The sequence below is a fragment of the Heptranchias perlo genome, chromosome 4 (genome assembly GCF_035084215.1).
Source record: "Heptranchias perlo isolate sHepPer1 chromosome 4, sHepPer1.hap1, whole genome shotgun sequence".
In the NCBI taxonomy this organism is placed as follows: Eukaryota; Metazoa; Chordata; class Chondrichthyes; order Hexanchiformes; family Hexanchidae; genus Heptranchias; species Heptranchias perlo.
The window spans coordinates 28,173,723-28,196,029 of record NC_090328.1 but is presented as its reverse complement, the minus strand read 5'-3'; the positions used below and the strand labels follow the sequence as shown (position 1 = coordinate 28,196,029).

Below are 22,307 nucleotides of genomic sequence, written 5' to 3'. Positions count from 1 at the left end.
GGTGATACGTTTTGGTCAAAACAATAAAAGCAATTATACTCTGAACGGCGGTAGGCTCAGTGCAATGGTAGAGCAGAGGGATTTAAGGGTACAAGTTCACAGGACATTAAAGCAACACCTCAGTGTCAGATGCCCTAGGATTAGGACTAGGTTTAATCTCGATTACAGTTTTTGCTTTCTTTTCATTTATAAATAATTTGTGGACTTGTGCTGTAGCTAGAAATAATAAAATGGTTACGCTGCTCATCCCCAGAATTCTTCAGGGTATGGATGACATTTAGCAAGAAAAAACCGTCAGCAAATAGAGATCTTTTGTTAGCAAGGAATGCTGAATATGGGGTCAATGGTCTCCCAGATAAGAGGGTAGCCTATATCGGATCAAGAGGAGGTCATTTAGCCCGGCGAGCCTGTTCCGCCATTCAATAAGATCATGGCTGATCTGTGACCCAACTCCAGATACTTGCCTTAGCCCCATTTCCTTTAATACCTTTGATTAACACAAATCTATCAATCTAAGATTTAAAATTAACAATTGAGCTAACATCAACTGCCATTTGCAGGAAAGATTTCTACCATCCTTTGCATGGAGAAGTCTTTCCTAACGTCACTCCTGAAAATCCTGGCTCTAATTTTTAGGCTATGTGCCCTAGTCCTAGAGTCCCCAACCAGCAAAAATAGTTTCTCTCTATCTACCCTATCAGTTCCCCTGAAAATCTTGAAAACTTCAATCAAATCACTCCTTAATCTCCTAAATTCCAGCAAATACAACCCTAGTTTATGTAATCTCTCCTCATAACTTAACCCCTGGAGTCCAGGTATCATTCTAGTAAATCTATGCTGCACTCCTCCAAGACCAATATATCCGTCCTAAGGTGCGGTGCCCAGAACTGAACACAGTACTACTCCATATCACAAACAAGAAAATGATCAACAAATCATTTAGGAAATTGAAAAACAACTCCTTTAAAAGGCATGGTTGTGCATGACTAGAGGCCTATAAAGATCTTTAGCTTTCCTTCACAATTCTTAGAGAGAAACAAGAATGAAAGAATCAACAAAGGGTATGTTCTCTATCCAGAGCGAAAGCAGGTAATAGTTTATGACAATTGTTTAAAACATTGAGTGCGTCAAGACTCCGTCGAACCCAATAAAGATTATTTGCAAATTGATGTCAAGTCCAAGAACCTTACACCACATTGATAAGGCGTTATTAAAAAAAACTATTGGAATTCTAGGTTTCATCACAAGAGGTATACAACATGAAAGTCAAGAGGTGATGACGAGCCTATATAAAACCTTAAGACCTCAGAGCAAGTAGTGTGGCACTACCATAGTGCTATACGAGATAGATTCAAAACAGATCCAACAGCACAAAACTGAGCATCCATGAGGCACTGTGGGCCATCAGCAGCAGAATTGTATTCCACCACAATCTGTAACCTCATGGCCTGGCACATCCCTCACTCTACCATTACCAACAAGTCTGGGGGTGAACCCTGGTTCAATGAGGAGTGTCGAACAGCATGCCAGGAGCAGCACCAGGCATAGCTAAAAGTCAGGTGCCAACCTGGTGAAGCTACAACATAGGACTACATGTATGCTAAACAGCAGAAGCAACATGCTATAGACAGATCAGATCAAAGCTCTGCAGTCCTGCCACATCCAGTCGTGAATGGTGGTGGACAATTAAGCAACTAACGGGAGGAGGAGAGTTCTTTTGTCGATGTTTCAACCAAGCTGTAATGAGGTCTGCAATCGAGTGGTTCTGGTGGAACCCAAACTGAGCACAGGATCAGGTTTTTGATGGAAGGTGTCGTTGACAGTGCTATCACTTCGATGATGATTGAGAGTAGACTGATGGGGCGGTAATTGGACGGATTGGATTTGTCCTGCATTTTGAACACCCCCATCCTCAACGATGGCAGAGCCAAAGACATGAGTGCAAAAGGCTGAAGTGTTTGCAACCATCTTCAGCCAGAGGTGCCGAGTGGATGATCCATCTTGGCCTCCTCCCAAGATCCCCACCATTACAGAAGCCAGTCTTCAGCCAATTCAATTCGCTCCACGGGATGTCAAGAAACACTGGATACAGCAAAGGTTAAGGGCCCTGACAACATCCCGGCTGTACTGCTCCAGAACTAGCCACGCCTCCAGCCAAGCTGTTCTAGTACAGCTACCAGACAATGTGGAAAATTGCCCAGGTATGTCCTGTCCACAAAAAGCAGGACAAATCCAATCCAGCCAATTGCCGCTCCATCAGTCTACTTTCAATCATCAGCAAAGTGATGGAAGGTGTCGTCGACAGTGCTATCAAGCGGCGCTTACTCACCAATAACCTGCTCACCGATGCTCAGTTTGGGTTCCGCCAGGACCACTCGGTTCCAGACCTCATTACAGCCTTGGTCCAAACATGGACAAAAGAGCCGAATTCCAGAGATGAGAGCGACTGCCCTGGACATCAAGGCAGCATTTGACCGGGTTTGGCACCAAGAAACCCTAGTAAAATTGAAGTTAATGGGAATCGGGGGAAAACTCTCCAGTGACTCAAGTCATACCCAGCACAAAGGAAGATGGTAGTGGTTGTTGGAGGCCAATCATCTCAGCCCCATGACATTGCTGCAGGAGTTCCTCAGGGCAGTGTCCTAGGCCCAATCATCTTCAGCTGCTTCATCAATGACCTTCCCTCCATCATAAGGTCAGAATTGGGGATGTTAGCAGATGATTGCACATTGTTCAGTTTCATTCACAACCCCTCAAATAACGAATCAGTCCGAGCCCGCATGCAGCAAGACCTTGACAACATCCAGGCTTGGGCTCATAAGTGGCAAGTAACCTTCGCGCCAGATAAGTGCCAGGCAATGACCATCTCCAACAAGAGAGTGTCTAACCACATCCCCTTGACATTCAACGGCATTACCATCGCCGAATCCCCCACCATCAACATCCGGGGGGGAGGGGGGGGTCACCATTGACCAGAAACTTAACTGGACCAGCCATATAAATACTGTGGCTACAAGAGCAGGTCAGAGGCTGGGTATTCTGCGGCGATTGACTCACCTCCTGACTCCCCAAAGCCTTTCCACCATCTACAAGGCACAAGTCAGGAGCGTGATGGAATACTCTCCACTTGCCTGGATGAGTGCAGCTCCAACAACACTCAAGAAGCTCAACACCATCCAGGACAAAGCAGCTCGCTTGATTGGCACCCCATCCACCACCTTAAACATTCACTTCCTCCACCATCGGCGCACCTTGGCTGCAGTGTGTACCAGCTGTAAGATACACTGCAGCAACTCGCCAAGGCTTCTTCGACAGCACCTCCCAAACCCATGACCTCTACCACCTGAAAGGACAACGGCAGCGGGGGCATGGGAACACCACCACCTGCACATTCCCTTCCAAGTCACACACCATCCCGACTTGGAAATATATCGCCATTCCTTCATGGTCAGTGGGTCAAAATCCTGGAACTCCCTACGTAACAGCGCTGTGGGAGAACCTTCACCACACAGACTGCAGCGGTTGAAGAAGGCAGCTCACCACTACCTTCTCAAGGGCAATTAGGGATGAGCAATAAATGCTGGCCTCGCCAGCAATGCCCACATCCCATGAATGAATTTTTAAAAAAAGGGATATTGAGGCTTTAAAGAGGGTACAACACAGATTCACCAGAATGCTGCCTGGTATGAAGGAATACAAATGTGAAGACGTGAAAAATTGGCACTTTTTTCCTTCCTCTCTCATTTTGTGTATCCCATCAAATATTTTACACTCCTCCTCCTTAACTACGATCTCTGCATCGTCCCCCTCTTTTGTGAAGACAGATGCAAAGCATTCATTAAGAACCATACCAACATCTTCCACCTCCACATATAGGTTACCTTTTTGGTCTCTAATAAGCCCTATTTACATATTTATGAAACATCTTTGGGTTTTCCTTAATTTTACTTGCCAGTATTTTTTCATGCCCTCTCTTGCTTTCCTAATTTCCTTTTTAATTTCATCCCTGCACTTGCTATACTCATCTAGGCTTTCTGCAGTATTGAGCTCTTGGCATCTGACACAAGCTTCCCTTTTTTGCCTTATCTTACCCTGTATACTCGTAATCCAGGGGGTTCTAGATTTGGCAGTCCCACCCTTTTTCTTTGTGGGAACATGTTTACTCTGAATCCCTTGAATCGCCCCCTTGAATGCCTCCCACTGTTCTGACACTGATTTACCTTCAAATAGTTGTTTGCAGTCCACTTTGGCTAAATCACTTCTCAGCTTAGTAAAATTAGCCTTTCCCCAATTTCGAACTTTTACTCCTGTTCTATCTTCATCCTTTTCCGTAACTATGCTAAATCTAACGGAATTACGAGCACTACTAAAATGCTCTCCCACTGATACTCCTTGCACCTGCCCAGCTTCATTCCCTAAAACTAAATCCAATCAAGTTGTATCACATATGCAGATGATGTTATCCAAATTTAACAAGTGAACAATTAGAAATGTAGGCCTTGTGTTATGTGATTTCTGCTCACCAGTTTGTCACTCCACAAAATCCAGTCCCGATGTTTTGGCAAGTCTTAAAAAAAGTGAGTTGTCACCATGCAACTTAGCCATAAAAACTGCACCACTAGAGATTTATAAGCAGGTTGCCCACTTTCTCATTGCAGTTGGTGAATGGCCTGAGATCCTTAAATAGGTGGGGGGGGGGGAAATAAAACAAAAAAAAAATTTACATTTATCCTTCAGCAATTTGTTTCAAAAATAAATTAGTTGGAACCAATCCAAAACCAGTGTTCTCTGAACCAAGAATACCAATCAGGCAGCACTGGTTCAAATAATTTCTTTTGATTTACCAAATTCACACATTCTTTGGCTATCCGTGGTATTTTACTGCTGCAGTTAATGTCCCATTCAGGAAAGTCACATTTTTGTCTCCCGATTCAATGAAACCTTTGAGTGGTAACGTATTCAAATTCACATTAATTCAAATGATAATATTTGTACTGCTCAAGAACTTTCTTCTGTATTTCTTAATGATGTATTAGTGCCCAATACAACCTATTACAGTAAATGGAAGTCTTTCAACCAGAAATAGCAAGATCTATTAAAAATATTAACCAAAAAAAGGCAAATTGATCAACGGGGAAATTAATCAAAGTCCTTTTTCATTATATTAAGGGCATTCGTTTTTTTGTAGTTATTTTTCATACTGCAAATCTTGCTAATCTGGGATGGGGTATGAGGAAAATTAGCTGGTGAAGTTTCAGTTACCAATTCTAAATACAGTAGTATAAAAACTCAGTGCATAACAAAGAATGGTGTTCTTAACACACACCACAGGCTCAATACCGTCTCAAATTGATGTCTATCATATTTATTGAGATAAAGCAAATAACATGGTGCTAAGACCCATTTGTATCCCACAGGTCACAATATATGAATAATATCCTATTAGTCTTCAAAATGTAGCCATAATTTCTACCATAAATTATTCAAGATAGATTATGTTTAATATTACATTTCATAACATACCCAAGCTTCATTCCCATGAAATATTCAACATATTCACAAAAATCAATATATTTTCTAATTTTTCTTTTTATGGTGGGGTTTGAACATTTATTTTGAACAAAGACTGAAAATTTACCAATTTTTATCCAATACTTATAATGCCGTGATGCACCAAAGGAATTTTACTCAACCAACTGAGTAGAAAAAAGGGCAATAAAAATTGTAAACAACACAATCATTTTAATAATCTGTACAATATGCCAATGGTCACTCACTTACAATAGGCGAACAACTACAAACTTGCAAACTCATTCAGCAATGATCAAATTCAGTCATGGGACTATCTTTACAAACACCATTTATTTTACTTTGTCTCAACATTTATAATAGAGCAACAAATTAAGGAGCAAACTCTCTTTTCAAAGTTTGTCATTAACTATTGTATGGAAGGAAAGTGATCTCTGCTGTGAAGAACCTAAATGGGGTCAATACATGGCAGGAGGTAAACTGTTTAACAGCTCCAAATTACAACGATATTAGATGAGAACATTTTCCACATCATACTTTATAACTCACAGCACTTAATTTTTGTAAAGCACATGTCAATTGCATTGAGTAGCTTAAAAATGTAACAAGAAACTAAAATGGTTTATTAAATACAACAACTTGTATTTATATAGGTACAACGATTTCACATCCTAGCACAGTAACCATAACTTGCAGAAAGACAGTGGCATTAACATGAACTTTGTAGGACATCACAGCTTCAATTACATAGCTGGTACAGGGTTTTAGACTATGTTGGCATTTCTTGAAGCTCCAATAGCACAGTTTGTTGATAAACTGGGAAACCAAAAATTTTGGCCACGAAAATCTGCCAAGCAGAACACTGTGAAATGCCTGTGTCAAAGGCACCAGTGGTGGATTACTCATTCATTTGGCTGTTTGTACAATGATGTTCATTTTCAAAAATTTGTAATGTCAGATGGAGTTTAATTTAGATAAATGTGAGGTGATGCATTTTGGTAGATCGAATCGGGCCAGGACCTACTCCGTTAATGGTAGGGCGTTGGGGAGAGTTATAGAACAAAGAGATCTAGGAGTACAGATTCATAGCTCCTTGAAAGTGGAGTCACAGGTGGATAGGGTGGTGAAGAAGGCATTCAGCATGCTTGGTTTCATTGGTCAGAACATTGAATGCAGGAGTTGGGATGTCTTGTTGAAGTTGTACAGGGCATTGGTGAGGCCACACTTGGAGTACTGTGTACAGTTCTGGTCACCCTATTATAGAAAGGATATTATTAAACTAGAAAGAGTGCAGAAAAGATTTACTAGGATGCTACCGGGACTTGATGGTTTGACTTACAGGGAGAGGTTAGACAGACTGGGACTTTATTCCCTGGAGAGTAGGAGGTTAAGGGGTGATCTTAAAGAAGTCTATAAAATAATGAGGGGCATAGATAAGGTCGATAGTCAAAATCTTTTCCCAAAGGTAGGGGAGTCTATAACGAGGGGGCACAGATTTAAGGTGAGAGGGGAGAGATACAAAAGGATCCAGAGGGGCAATTTTTTCACTCAAAGGGTGGTGAGTGTCTGGAACGAGCTGCCAGAGGCAGTAGTAGAGGCGGGTACAATTTTGTCTTTTAAAAAGCATTTGGACAGTTACATGGGGAAGATGGGTATCGAGGGATATGGGCCAAGTGCAGGCAATTGGGACTAGCTTAGTGGTATAAACTGGGCGACATGGACATGTTGGGCCGAAGGGCCTGTTTCCATGTTGTAACTTCTATGATTCTATGATAACCCACAATAAAGGCTTCAATTCATCAAACATGTTAGCAAGAGAACTGAGCTCAGGCTGAAAAAAAATCTGGACTATGTTTTATCACTGTACACTTAACCAAGAATACGCCATGAAATAGTGCATAGAAAGGTTGCAGCTGCTTGCAGGTATAATGATATGCAAATCTTTGGATGCAAAACATGCACCAGTTTAAAAGATGCTCGTTGCCGTTTTCTTTTTTTTGATGCAGTTTCTTTTATTAAATATTTGAACTCATCCCTTTGCATCTCTGTCAGGGTATTGCAGGTGATAAATATACCTGCATTAAAGTGATGTCCATAAGAAAACTGTTGAATTTGAAATAATTCTGAAATCCTCTGCTGCATTCAGTATTAATTATATTGAACAATCCTGAGAGGTACACTCTGAGCTGCTGAGCATTAGCTTGATTCAAGCAATGTATCAAACAATAACTGATCAACCATCATAGCATTCACAAACCATTTATTTATTCCATCTCCTCTGGATATTGAATGTTTAGGTTGCTACGATTTTAGAAGAATGATCCAAAATATGTCCCCACAAAACGTCTCCTGCATTGCTCATCTCCAAGGGGAAAAAAAAAACCAAGATATCCCCATATGTAGTTCAAAACCAAAAAAAGGGGAAGCTTACAAACTTACTGAACATGTCCCCTTCCTCCCGCTCTGGTCTAACAGATGAAAGAATCAAACAGTAGAACAAACTCCTAACCCATATAGACCAAGAGGTGCCATGTTAAATTCTAAGACTGTATAGAGTTTGCTGATCTCAGCCAGAGTAACTGTTATTGCATCACAATTGGTCTCAGCGTCAATAGACAACAAAGAGGAAAACAGAAGGTCAGCCAAATGTCCCGCTAAAGGTGCGCTTACATGGATTATAGACAAAGGACTGAGCTAGAATATAATGTTGCTGTAATCAAATAGCCTCCCAACAGTTGTCATCTATGCTCACACAAAGAATGAAAAGCTTGGACTGCCATCATCCACAAAATCATTGCCCAGCACAAGTCAGCACCACCTTCAGGACGAGGAGGAAAGAAACAAAAAAGAGCGGTGTCAAAGAACAGGAGGCTTCCTGAATTAGAAAATCATCTTGTGCGTTTCCAAGGATATATGTGCTGAAATATGACGTGACAAATTGCCTCACCATGGCTGCCATCCATTGTCCGTAATCAGAAGCCCAGCACTTCAAGATAGCACTTTTCTTTAAAAAATGAACAAAAAAGTATAGAATTGGCTACCTGCTTGAGCTGTATATTCAAGGAGACTACTGTCGGATCGTATCCTGGAGTAGTGCCTTAAAATCCACCTTTCTTTGATTCTGCAATGAATTGGCACCATCTGGTGGATTAACTGAAATTTACAGTTTGAAGTATAATCACATAACCATACAAACCAACTATGGTGAGGTGACTCCAAGCCAATATTTTTCAAAAAGTCAGTAAAATGTAAAAAAAACTGCAGCATTGGTACACGACATTAGAGCAGCTATCAATTTCTACTGCATGTCAATAAAACACATTTCAATCTGATTAAATCACAATTCAATTGCAGATTCTGCCACCGAGTTCCAACATCACACCAGCAAAAAAAATGGTGTTGAAATTACTGCCACCACATATTGTGTGTGGAAGTGTTTTTGATTTGAGAAGATGTCAATAAACTTGGGGGCTGTTTTCATTAGAAGAGGAGATGAAGAGGTAATTTGATAGCAGTGTTTAAAATTATGAAGGGATGGGACAGTGTAGATAGAAACAGAGATTGAGGGATCTGGAACAAGGAGATATAGATAAAAGATTAAATGCAAGAAATTTCAGACACAAAGACTTTTTTCAAAAAACAGAGGGTTGAATTAATGATAGAAGCAGAGACCATGTCAACATTTAACAATAGGTTGGATAGGAGATTTAAGCAAAGGGGCAAGGGGGTTTTGGGAACAGAGCATAGAATCATAGAATCATAGAAGTTACAACGTGGAAACAGGCCCTTCGGCCCAACATGTCCATGTCGCCCAGTTTATACCACTAAGCTAGTCCCAATTGCCTGCACTTGGCCCATATCCCTCGATACCCATCTTCCCCATGTAACTGTCCAAATGCTTTTTAAAAGACAAAATTGTACCCGCCTCTACTACTGCCTCTGGCAGCTCGTTCCAGACACTCACCACCCTTTGAGTGAAAAAATTGCCCCTCTGGACCCTTTTGTATCTCTCCCCTCTCACCTTAAATCTATGCCCCCTCGTTATAGACTCCCCTACCTTTGGGAAAAGATTTTGACTATCTACCTTATCTATGCCCCTCATTATTTTATAGACTTCTATAAGATCACCCCTTAACCTCCTACTCTCCAGGGAATAAAGTCCCAGTCTGTCTAACCTCTCCCTGTAAGTCAAACCATCAAGTCCCGGTAGCATCCTAGTAAATCTTTTCTGCACTCTTTCTAGTTTAATAATATCCTTTCTATAATAGGGTGACCAGAACTGTACACAGTACTCCAAGTGTGGCCTCACCAATGCCCTGTACAACTTCAACAAGACATCCCAACTCCTGCATTCAATGTTCTGACCAATGAAACCAAGCATGCTGAATGCCTTCTTCACCACCCTATCCACCTGTGACTCCACTTTCAAGGAGCTATGAATCTGTACTCCCAGATCTCTTTGTTCTATAACTCTCCCCAACGCCCTACCATTAACGGAGTAGGTCCTGGCCCGATTCGATCTACCAAAATGCATCACCTCACATTTATCGAAATTAAACTCCATCTGCCATTCATCGGCCCACTGGCCCAATTTATCAAGATCCCGTTGCAATCCTAGATAACCTTCTTCACTGTCCACAATGCCACCAATCTTGGTGTCATCTGCAAACTTACTAACCATGCCTCCTAAATTCTCATCCAAATCATTAATATAAATAACAAATAACAGCGGACCCAGCACCGATCCCTGAGGCACACCGCTGGACACAGGCATCCAGTTTGAAAAACAACCCTCGACAACCACCCTCTGTCTTCTGTCGTCAAGCCAATTTTGTATCCAATTGGCTACCTCACCTTGGATCCCATGAGATTTAACCTTATGTAACAACCTACCATGCGGTACCTTGTCAAATGCTTAGTGAAAATAGAATCGAGAGAGCAGGAGGAGAGAGTCATGGACAAAATGAACTCGGAAAGGAGGGAAACTAGAGAAAGGTGAACATTCAGGGCTAGGGTGGGGGTAACCTTGGACAAACCTTGGCTTGGTGGGCAAGGGAACAACTTGAATCTATATGGGCCTTTAACGTAGTAATACATCCCAAGGCGCTTCATAGGTGTGTTATCAAGCAAAATTTGACAGCGAGCCACATAAGGAGATATTAGGACAGGTGACCAAAAGCTTGGTCGAAGAGGTAGGCTTTAAGAAGCGTCTTAAAGGAGAGAGGGGTAGAGAGGTTTAAGGAGGGAATTCCAGAGCTTAGGGCCTAGGCAGCTGACAACTATTTAAAATTAACAAGCCTTACAGAATAAACTTGGTACTCCCCCACAAAGTAATGACTCGGTAAAAAAGATTCCAAAAGAGAAACCACGCTCGCTGTCAATCTAAAATAAAAACAAGCCCTGGAAATGCACAGGCCTATCAACATTACATTTGAAGAAAAGTCAATTAACATTTTGGCTGCAATCTTTTCATTAGTTCTACAGAAGAGTCACACCCAAAATATTAACCTTCTCAGATATGATCCATATGCTGTATGGGTCCAGCATTTTCTGTTTTCATTTGAAACCCAGTGAAAACATTGTGACTTAACTTGTTAAAAACAAACTGAAGGTTCAACCTGAGATAATCAGAGGGGAGCAAGACCAGGGATGAACAGTAGTGCTGTGAGGCAGGTAGAATACTCTGGAGTTATACCTTCAAGGGTGGGAAATATTTTAAAGGTGGAGTAGAATCCACAACAGGATACATTGTAGATTCTCTACAGAAGGAATGGGATTGACAGGTCAAATGACCTCTTCTCATTCCACATTTATGTTCCGAGAGGCTACCCTCTCGGGTAGAATTTTGTAACAAATATTCATGCAAACAGATATGGCGGAGGTCTTGCCACTTGACTCAGCCCACGGAAGCAAAACAGTAGACAAAATTTACATCGAGTCACATCAAGTCTACAGCACAGAAACAGGCCATTCCGCCCAACTGATCTATGCCGGCGTTTATGTTCCACATGAGCCTCCTCCCACCCCTCTTCATCTAACCCTATCAGGATACCCTTCTATTCCTTTCTCCCTCATGTGCTTATCTAGCTTCCCCTTAAATGCATCTATGCTATTTGGCTGAACTACTCCTTGTGGTAGCGCGTTCCACATTCTTACCACTCTTTGAGTAAAGAAGTTTCTCCTGAATTACCTACCGGATTTATTAGTGACTATCTTATATTTATGACCTCTAGTTTCAGACTTCCCCACAAGCGGAAACCGCACTATAGTCATGAGTCTACTATGTGGTACCTTATCGAATGACTGGTGAAAATCTAATTACATTTGAAGAACTACATGCTTTTTTTGGCTGTAACAAACACAAATTCTTGCAAGAACCAATTTACCAGAACCAACAAGGCAAATATTTCTGCAAAGCAAACCAAGAGGCTGTCATTAACTTGACAAGCATTCAAGAGGATCTTCAAACTGTTCCTGAAGAGTCATTTCATTCATTACAGTCACACCTGAAACCTCATTAATGGGCATATCTCCGGTGCTCAACACACAAGTGGCACAAAGCAGAAAATATTGTGAAACACCAGCAACAAGTCATTAGCAACTAATAACTTCCTAAAGACAAAGATTAGGCTGCTTTTAACCATGAAACTGTTTATCCGAAGCTAGCAATGCAAGAGTGCACAGGTCTGACGGAGAGTGCCAACTGTTGAAAATGCAATGGTCACTCTCCACAGCTTTCCTTCAAAACAGTTCCCCAGACGTCTGGCAAGGAGCCTTCACAACAACATCTACTGAATATAAAGTTTTGAACAGACAAGTGGTTAGCAGATGCTACAAAATTATTTCATGCACATGAAAGCAATATGGAACTGCACGCTGGGAAAGGGGAAAGCCCCCGAAAGCTTGTGGGATCAAAAATAAAATCGTTGGACTATAACTTGGTGTTGTAAAATTGTTTACAATCATTGAGGATGGGGATGTTTACAGAGCCTCCTCCTCCCGTTAGTTGTTTAATTGTCCACCACCATTCATGACTGGATGTAGCAGGACTGCAGAGCTTTGATCTGATCCGTTGGTTGTGGATTTGCTTAGCTCTGTCTATAGCATGTTGCTTCCGCTGTTTAGCATACAAGTAGCCCTGTGTTGTAGCTTCGCCAAGTTGGCACCTCATTTTTAGGTACGCCTGGTGCTGCTCCTGGCATGCTCTTCTACACTCCTCATTGAACCAGGGTTGATCCCCGAGCTTGTTGGTAATGGTAGAGTGAGGAATATGCCGGGCCATGAGGTTACAGATTGTGCTGGAATACAATTCTGCTGCTGCTGATGGCCCACGGTGCCTCGTGGATGCCCAGTTTTGAGCTACCAGATCTGTTCTGAATCTATCCCATTTAGCACGGCAGTAGTGCCACACAACACTTTGGATGGTGTCCTCAGTGTGAAGACGGGACCTCATCTCCACAAGTACTGTGCTGTGGTCACTCCTACCAACACTGTCATCGACAGTTGCATCTGCGACAGGTAGATTGGTGAGGACAAGGTCAAGTAGGTTTTTCCCTCGTGTTGGTTCGCTCACTACCTGCCGCAGGCCCAGTCTAGCAGCTATGTCCTTCAGGACTCAGCCAGCTCGGTCATTAGCGGTGCTACCGAACCACTCTTGGTGATGGACATTGAAGTCCCCCATCCAGAGTACATTCTGTGCCTTGCGACCCTCAGTGCTTCCTCCAAGTGGTGCTCAACATGGAGGAGGACTGATTCATCAGCTGAGGCTGTGCAGCAGGTGGTAATCAGCAGAAGGTTTCCTTGCCCATGTTTGATCTGATGCCATGAGATTTCATGGGGTCCAGAGTCAATGTTGAGGACTCCCAGGGCCACTACCTCCTGACTGTATACCACCATACCACCACCTCTGGTGGGTCTGTCCTGCCGGTGGGACAGGATATACCCAGGGATGGTTATGTAAGAGTCTGGGATATTGGCTGAAAAGCATCATTCTGTGAGACTGGCTATGTCAGGCAGTTGCTTGACTAGTCTGTGCTCTCCCAATTTTGGCACAAAGCCATGCTAGCTTTCCCTAATCAATCGACACTTGTCCAAGTGACTGCTAATTCTGTCCCGGGTTATTGTTTCTAAAAGTTTCCCCACCACCAAGGTTAAACTGACTGGCCTATAGTTGCTGGGTTTATCCTAACACCCTTTTTTGAATAAGGGTGTAACATTTGCAATTCTCCAGTCCTCTGGCACCACCCCTGTATCCAAGGAACAGTCCATGTAACGGTCTTAAGTTCAAAACTATTATTTTTGGGTCATAGATAGTAAAAGATATCCCTTACGTATTCCTTCCCGGATCAATGGATCTGTAGTTTCAGAGTGGGGGTGCGGTGAGAATTGTGATTGTGAAATGTTTCTGGGTCAGGAACAATGGAAAATTATTTTTGCCCTCTGCTCTTGCTTTACTCTAACTTCAATCTAGAGTAGTGGAACCTGCATCAACCAGTGTCACCACAGAAACCATAACCGTTAGAAAAGGACAACTCCACAAGAAATATGCCGATGCAAGAGGCTATCCAGCTCATTTCTCCAGAAAGATTCCATATTGCGCTTCAAATCAAGACATGTAAATGTTTTCACCTCCACCATCTGGGACATGCCCACTGCAGGTAATATTGTCCCATGTGAACAAGAACTTCTTGACAGCAGTCCTAAACAGGCTTTTTACTAGTTTGAACCTGTGTCACCTTGTCCTGTCACATTTAAGCTTGAAGTCGTGCTCCACGTTTTCCTTTTCTATACATCTGCACGATTACTCCAGATGCCCCTTTTCAGTTGAAAGCCCACCTTCTTCAGTCTTTCCTCATAATTCAGTTCTCAGACACCAAGGGTCAGTCTTGCGATTCCACTGTTCCACCTCCGAGGACTGAATGTCAGCCTTAAATCTTAAATTAAAAGTGTACACAGTACTCAAAGTGCACTCTGACCAGAAAACTGTACTTGACCACAACTTCCTCTGACTTGTACTTTACTGCATTGGTTTTATGGTTTGACATGTTATTTGTTCTGCAGTGATTGGATATTTTGAATGCTGAGTCGACAAAAATCCTTACTATCTTGACAACATCACCCACAGCTATTTCAATAATACTCATGAAGTACTGAAGTTGCCCATCTTTGTCTACCAATGTTGCATCCATTTAGGTATTCAGCTAAATTCATTATGTAGTTTGCAGGCTGCCTCTTCAGATTCAACCATGACTGAGTTTGACATTATCTGCAATTCTGACCAATTTGCACTAAGCTTCTGCATTGTTTTTTTTCCAACCCAATAGCCTCAACTTTACAATGGCAAAAAAAAGTCCACAAATAAAAAAAGAGCAGAGCAAGGAGCTCATGTTATGAGATGTGGTCTGTCCTTTTGAAAGAGTTGTTCCGAGATCAGCAAGTTAACTTTCATACAGTAAAGAATTTCAACAAGGCAGCATTTTTGTGAATGCAAGCAGTGAAAAATCTCATCTAGCAAAATACATATTGCATACTAATATGAATTAATATTCACCACCTGAAGAAATTATACAACTTTTTCTACAACAAAAAGCAGCTTTCAATGCCCAAACTTGTTTTTTGGAGGAGGAACAATCGTACTAGATGGAGTGCTGCAAAAATGCATTGATGCTCTACTATACTAAAATGAACTATCATGAAGCTACTGTTACCAAAAGATTTACTAACACTTTTCAAAACATGTATCCAAGGATATTACATTCACCTCCCCTGCAGCAAACAGGAGTGGCGAAATTGAATGTAACTAATGTTGTGAAGTCTGAAAGGTGAGCAGATTTATCACAATGACCTCAGAGGATTTTACAGTACCTCAAACGAAGGCAACTGGTCAAGTACCAGTTGAAAAGAGTACTGTTTTCATAAGGAAATGTTCAGTAGCCGATTATTTTACGAAAAAAGAACACTGCATTACATTTAGCCCATCACAAGTAATGCGTTTGAACATTAATTAGCACGAGCAAAGTTTGCCAAAGTCTTGTCATGAAATCTGCGCCTCTTCAACAATAATATCTGAATGAATAATGGTGCTCAAAGCTGAAACAGCTTGACTGAGTCAGGGGGAGACTCGGGAGAATCTTTGATCCACCACAAAGTGACCCTTTCACTTACTTTTTGTAGTCTGCGCTGAAAAGCCGGAACCCAGCACCTGACGCTCCTCCTGAACTCACTGCCGTTGCTTCTTGGCCCAACTCGGTCGACTCGCCGCCCAGGCCCCGGTCACCCTGATCGTTATAGGACAGGTTGTTACTCGCCATAATTCGCCTGGAGCTCTCCTCCCGGGTCGCGGGCACTCGCTGCCTTTCCAGCTGCAGATTGCGGGGTTTTTTTAAAAAAACTTTATTTATTTTTCCCGACCCGCAGATTCCCCTCAAACCGGACCGGAAATGTGAGAGGGACCGTGGGCAGTCACCTGACTCTGAGATCACGTGACGCAGCGGCTGCCATAGAAACCTCCTCTCTCACACGTCACACAACTCGCGATTGGACCAAGGACACGTCACCGAGCGGCGCCCCACGCGCAGAATCAGAGAGCACCGGTCCAGACCCTGCTCCTGGACAGTGTGGTATCAGAGAGCACTGGCCCAGACCCTGCTCCTGGACAGTGTGGTATCAGAGAGCACTGGCCCAGACCCTGCTCCTGGACAGTGTGGTATCAGAGAGCACTGGCCCAGACCCTGCTCCTGGACAGTGTGGTATCAGAGAGCACCGGTCCAGACCCTGCTCCTGGACAGTGTGGTATCAGAGAGCACTGGCCCAGACCCTGCTCCTGGACAGTGTGGTATCAGAGAGCACTGGCCCAGACCCTGCTCCTGGACAGTGTGGTATCAGAGAGCACTGGCCCAGACCCTGCTCCTGGACAGTGTGGTATCAGAGAGCACTGGCCCAGACCCTGCTCCTGGACAGTGTGGTATCAGAGAGCACTGGCCCAGACCCTGCTCCTGGAGAGTGTGGTATCAGAGAGCACTGGCCCAGACCCTGCTCCTGGGGAGTGTGGTATCAGAGAGCACTGGCCCAGACCCTGCTCCTGGACAGTGTGGTATCAGAGAGCACTGGCCCAGACCCTGCTCCTGGACAGTGTGGTATCAGAGAGCACTGGCCCAGACCCTGCTCCTGGACAGTGTGGTATCAGAGAGCACTGGCCCAGACCCTGCTCCTGGACAGTGTGGTATCAGAGAGCACTGGCCCAGACCCTGCTCCTGGACAGTGTGGTATCAGAGAGCACTGGCCCAGACCCTGCTCCTGGAGAGTGTGGTATCAGAGAGCACTGGCCCAGACCCTGCTCCTGGACAGTGTGGTATCAGAGAGCACTGGCCCAGACCCTGCTCCTGGACAGTGTGGTATCAGAGAGCACTGGCCCAGACCTGCTCCTGGACAGTGTGGTATCAGAGAGCACTGGCCCAGACCCTGCTCCTGGAGAGTGTGGTATCACAGAGCACTGGCGCAGACCCTGCTCCTGGAGAGCGTGGTATCAGAGAGCACTGGCCCAGACCTGCTCCTGGACAGTGTGGTATCAGAGAGCACTGGCCCAGACCCTGCTCCTGGACAGTGTGGTATCAGAGAGCACTGGCCCAGACCCTGCTCCTGGACAGTGTGGTATCAGAGAGCACTGGCCCAGACCCTGCTCCTGGACAGTGTGGTATCAGAGAGCACTGGCCCAGACCCTGCTCCTGGACAGTGTGGTATCAGAGAGCACTGGCCCAGACCTGCTCCTGGACAGTGTGGTATCAGAGAGCACTGGCCCAGACCCTGCTCCTGGAGAGTGTGGTATCACAGAGCACTGGCCCAGACCCTGCTCCTGGAGAGCGTGGTATCAGAGAGCACTGGCCCAGACCTGCTCCTGGACAGTGTGGTATCAGAGAGCACTGGCCCAGACCCTGCTCCTGGAGAGTGTGGTATCAGAGAGCACTGGCCCAGACCCTGCTCCTGGACAGTGTGGTATCAGAGAGCACTGGCCCAGACCCTGCTCCTGGACAGTGTGGTATCAGAGAGCACTGGCCCAGACCCTGCTCCTGGAGAGTGTGGTATCAGAGAGCACTGGCCCAGACCCTGCTCCTGGACAGTGTGGTATCAGAGAGCACTGGCCCAGACCCTGCTCCTGGACAGTGTGGTATCAGAGAGCACTGGCCCAGACCCTGCTCCTGGACAGTGTGGTATCAGAGAGCACTGGCCCAGACCCTGCTCCTGGAGAGTGTGGTATCAGAGAGCACTGGCCCAGACCCTGCTCCTGGACAGTGTGGTATCAGAGAGCACTGGCCCAGACCCTGCTCCTGGACAGTGTGGTATCAGAGAGCACTGGCCCAGACCCTGCTCCTGGACAGTGTGGTATCAGAGAGCACTGGCCCAGACCCTGCTCCTGGACAGTGTGGTATCAGAGAGCACTGGCCCAGACCCTGCTCCTGGACAGTGTGGTATCAGAGAGCACTGGCCCAGACCCTGCTCCTGGACAGTGTGGTATCAGAGAGCACTGGCCCAGACCTGCTCCTGGACAGTGTGGTATCAGAGAGCACTGGCCCAGACCCTGCTCCTGGAGAGTGTGGTATCACAGAGCACTGGCCCAGACCCTGCTCCTGGAGAGCGTGGTATCAGAGAGCACTGGCCCAGACCTGCTCCTGGACAGTGTGGTATCAGAGAGCACTGGCCCAGACCCTGCTCCTGGAGAGTGTGGTATCAGAGAGCACTGGCCCAGACCCTGCTCCTGGACAGTGTGGTATCAGAGAGCACTGGCCCAGACCCTGCTCCTGGACAGTGTGGTATCAGAGAGCACTGGCCCAGACCCTGCTCCTGGAGAGTGTGGTATCAGAGAGCACTGGCCCAGACCCTGCTCCTGGACAGTGTGGTATCAGAGAGCACTGGCCCAGACCCTGCTCCTGGACAGTGTGGTATCAGAGAGCACTGGCCCAGACCCTGCTCCTGGACAGTGTGGTATCAGAGAGCACTGGCCCAGACCCTGCTCCTGGACAGTGTGGTATCAGAGAGCACTGGCCCAGACCCTGCTCCTGGACAGTGTGGTATCAGAGAGCACTGGCCCAGACCCTGCTCCTGGACAGTGTGGTATCAGAGAGCACTGGCCCAGACCTGCTCCTGGACAGTGTGGTATCAGAGAGCACTGGCCCAGACCCTGCTCCTGGAGAGTGTGGTATCACAGAGCACTGGCCCAGACCCTGCTCCTGGAGAGCGTGGTATCAGAGAGCACTGGCCCAGACCTGCTCCTGGACAGTGTGGTATCAGAGAGCACTGGCCCAGACCCTGCTCCTGGAGAGTGTGGTATCAGAGAGCACTGGCCCAGACCCTGCTCCTGGAGAGCGTGGTATCAGAGAGCACTGGCCCAGACCCTGCTCCTGGACAGTGTGGTATCAGAGAGCACTGGCCCAGACCCTGCTCCTGGACAGTGTGGTATCAGAGAGCACTGGCCCAGACCCTGCTCCTGGACAGTGTGGTATCAGAGAGCACTGGCCCAGACCCTGCTCCTGGACAGTGTGGTATCAGAGAGCACTGGCCCAGACCCTGCTCCTGGACAGTGTGGTATCAGAGAGCACTGGCCCAGACCTGCTCCTGGACAGTGTGGTATCAGAGAGCACTGGCCCAGACCCTGCTCCTGGAAAGTGTGGTATCACAGAGCACTGGCCCAGACCCTGCTCCTGGACAGTGTGGTATCAGAGAGCACTGGCCCAGACCCTGCTCCTGGAGAGTGTGGTATCAGAGAGCACTGGCCCAGACCTGCTCCTGGACAGTGTGGTATCAGAGAGCACTGGCCCAGACCCTGCTCCTGGAGAGTGTGGTATCAGAGAGCACTGGCCCAGACCCTGCTCCTGGAGAGCGTGGTATCAGAGAGCACTGGCCCAGACCTGCTCCTGGACAGTGTAGTATCAGAGAGCACTGGCCCAGACCTGCTCCTGGACAGTGTGGTATCAGAGAGCACTGGCCCAGACCCTGCTCCTGGAGAGTGTGGTATCACAGAGCACTGGCCCAGACCCTGCTCCTGGAGAGCGTGGTATCAGAGAGCACTGGCCCAGACCTGCTCCTGGACAGTGTGGTATCAGAGAGCACTGGCCCAGACCCTGCTCCTGGACAGTGTGGTATCAGAGAGCACTGGCCCAGACCCTGCTCCTGGACAGTGTGGTATCAGAGAGCACTGGCCCAGACCCTGCTCCTGGACAGTGTGGTATCAGAGAGCACTGGCCCAGACCCTGCTCCTGGACAGTGTAGTATCAGAGAGCACTGGCCCAGACCCTGCTCCTGGACAGTGTGGTATCAGAGAGCACTGGCCCAGACCCTGCTCCTGGACAGTGTGGTATCAGAGAGCACTGGCCCAGACCCTGCTCCTGGACAGTGTGGTATGAGAGAGCACTGGCCCAGACCCTGCTCCTGGACAGTGTGGTATCAGAGAGCACTGGCCCAGACCCTGCTCCTGGAGAGTGTGGTATCAGAGAGCACTGGCCCAGACCCTGCTCCTGGACAGTGTGGTATCAGAGAGCACTGGCCCAGACCCTGCTCCTGGAGAGCGTGGTATCAGAGAGCACCGGCCCAGACCCTGCTCCTGGACAGTGTGGTATCAGAGAGCACTGGCCCAGACCCTGCTCCTGGAGAGTGTGGTATCAGAGAGCACCGGCCCAGACCCTGCTCCTGGACAGTGTGGTATCAGAGAGCACTGGCCCAGACCCTGCTCCTGGAGAGTGTGGTATCAGAGAGCACCGGCCCAGACCCTGCTCCTGGACAGTGTGGTATCAGAGAGCACTGGCCCAGACCCTGCTCCTGGAGAGTGTGGTATCAGAGAGCACCGGCCCAGACCCTGCTCCTGGACAGTGTGGTATCAGAGAGCACTGGCCCAGACCCTGCTCCTGGACAGTGTGGTATCAGAGAGCACTGGCCCAGACCCTGCTCCTGGACAGTGTGGTATCAGAGAGCACTGGCCCAGACCCTGCTCCTGGACAGTGTGGTATCAGAGAGCACTGGCCCAGACCCTGCTCCTGGAGAGTGTGGTATCAGAGAGCACTGGCCCAGACCCTGCTCCTGGACAGTGTGGTATCAGAGAGCACTGGCCCAGACCTGCTCCTGGACAGTGTGGTATCAGAGAGCACTGGCCCAGACCCTGCTCCTGGAGAGTGTGGTATCACAGAGCACTGGCCCAGACCCTGCTCCTGGACAGTGTGGTATCAGAGAGCACTGGCCCAGACCCTGCTCCTGGAGAGTGTGGTATCAGAGAGCACTGGCCCAGACCTGCTCCTGGACAGTGTGGTATCAGAGAGCACTGGCCCAGACCCTGCTCCTGGAGAGTGTGGTATCACAGAGCACTGGCCCAGACCCTGCTCCTGGAGAGCGTGGTATCAGAGAGCACTGGCCCAGACCTGCTCCTGGACAGTGTGGTATCAGAGAGCACTGGCCCAGACCCTGCTCCTGGAGAGTGTGGTATCAGAGAGCACTGGCCCAGACCCTGCTCCTGGACAGTGTGGTATCAGAGAGCACTGGCCCAGACCCTGCTCCTGGACAGTGTGGTATCAGAGAGCACTGGCCCAGACCCTGCTCCTGGAGAGTGTGGTATCAGAGAGCACTGGCCCAGACCCTGCTCCTGGACAGTGTGGTATCAGAGAGCACTGGCCCAGACCCTGCTCCTGGACAGTGTGGTATCAGAGAGCACTGGCCCAGACCCTGCTCCTGGACAGTGTGGTATCAGAGAGCACTGGCCCAGACCCTGCTCCTGGAGAGTGTGGTATCAGAGAGCACTGGCCCAGACCCTGCTCCTGGACAGTGTGGTATCAGAGAGCACTGGCCCAGACCCTGCTCCTGGACAGTGTGGTATCAGAGAGCACTGGCCCAGACCCTGCTCCTGGACAGTGTGGTATCAGAGAGCACTGGCCCAGACCCTGCTCCTGGACAGTGTGGTATCAGAGAGCACTGGCCCAGACCCTGCTCCTGGACAGTGTGGTATCAGAGAGCACTGGCCCAGACCCTGCTCCTGGACAGTGTGGTGTCAGAGAGCACTGGCCCAGACCTGCTCCTGGACAGTGTGGTATCAGAGAGCACTGGCCCAGACCCTGCTCCTGGAGAGTGTGGTATCACAGAGCACTGGCCCAGACCCTGCTCCTGGAGAGCGTGGTATCAGAGAGCACTGGCCCAGACCTGCTCCTGGACAGTGTGGTATCAGAGAGCACTGGCCCAGACCCTGCTCCTGGAGAGTGTGGTATCAGAGAGCACTGGCCCAGACCCTGCTCCTGGACAGTGTGGTATCAGAGAGCACTGGCCCAGACCCTGCTCCTGGACAGTGTGGTATCAGAGAGCACTGGCCCAGACCCTGCTCCTGGAGAGTGTGGTATCAGAGAGCACTGGCCCAGACCCTGCTCCTGGACAGTGTGGTATCAGAGAGCACTGGCCCAGACCCTGCTCCTGGACAGTGTGGTATCAGAGAGCACTGGCCCAGACCCTGCTCCTGGACAGTGTGGTATCAGAGAGCACTGGCCCAGACCCTGCTCCTGGACAGTGTGGTATCAGAGAGCACTGGCCCAGACCCTGCTCCTGGACAGTGTGGTATCAGAGAGCACTGGCCCAGACCCTGCTCCTGGACAGTGTGGTATCAGAGAGCACTGGCCCAGACCTGCTCCTGGACAGTGTGGTATCAGAGAGCACTGGCCCAGACCCTGCTCCTGGAGAGTGTGGTATCACAGAGCACTGGCCCAGACCCTGCTCCTGGAGAGCGTGGTATCAGAGAGCACTGGCCCAGACCTGCT

General features: G+C 47.3%; 1 protein-coding gene across 2 annotated transcripts in view; it reads right to left on the bottom strand.

Moving 5' to 3' along the window:
- Positions 1 to 15,990, bottom strand: part of ap3b1a (adaptor related protein complex 3 subunit beta 1a) — a 240,440-nt gene extending 224,450 nt beyond the window's left edge. For both annotated transcript variants that reach the window (XM_067982676.1, XM_067982678.1), the window contains exon 1: positions 15,694 to 15,990. In XM_067982676.1, coding sequence (XP_067838777.1) covers positions 15,694 to 15,839 — 146 coding nt within the window. In that variant the 5' untranslated portion in view covers positions 15,840 to 15,990. The remainder of the gene's footprint in view (positions 1 to 15,693) is intronic.
- Between the last annotated feature and the right edge of the window lie 6,317 nt (positions 15,991 to 22,307).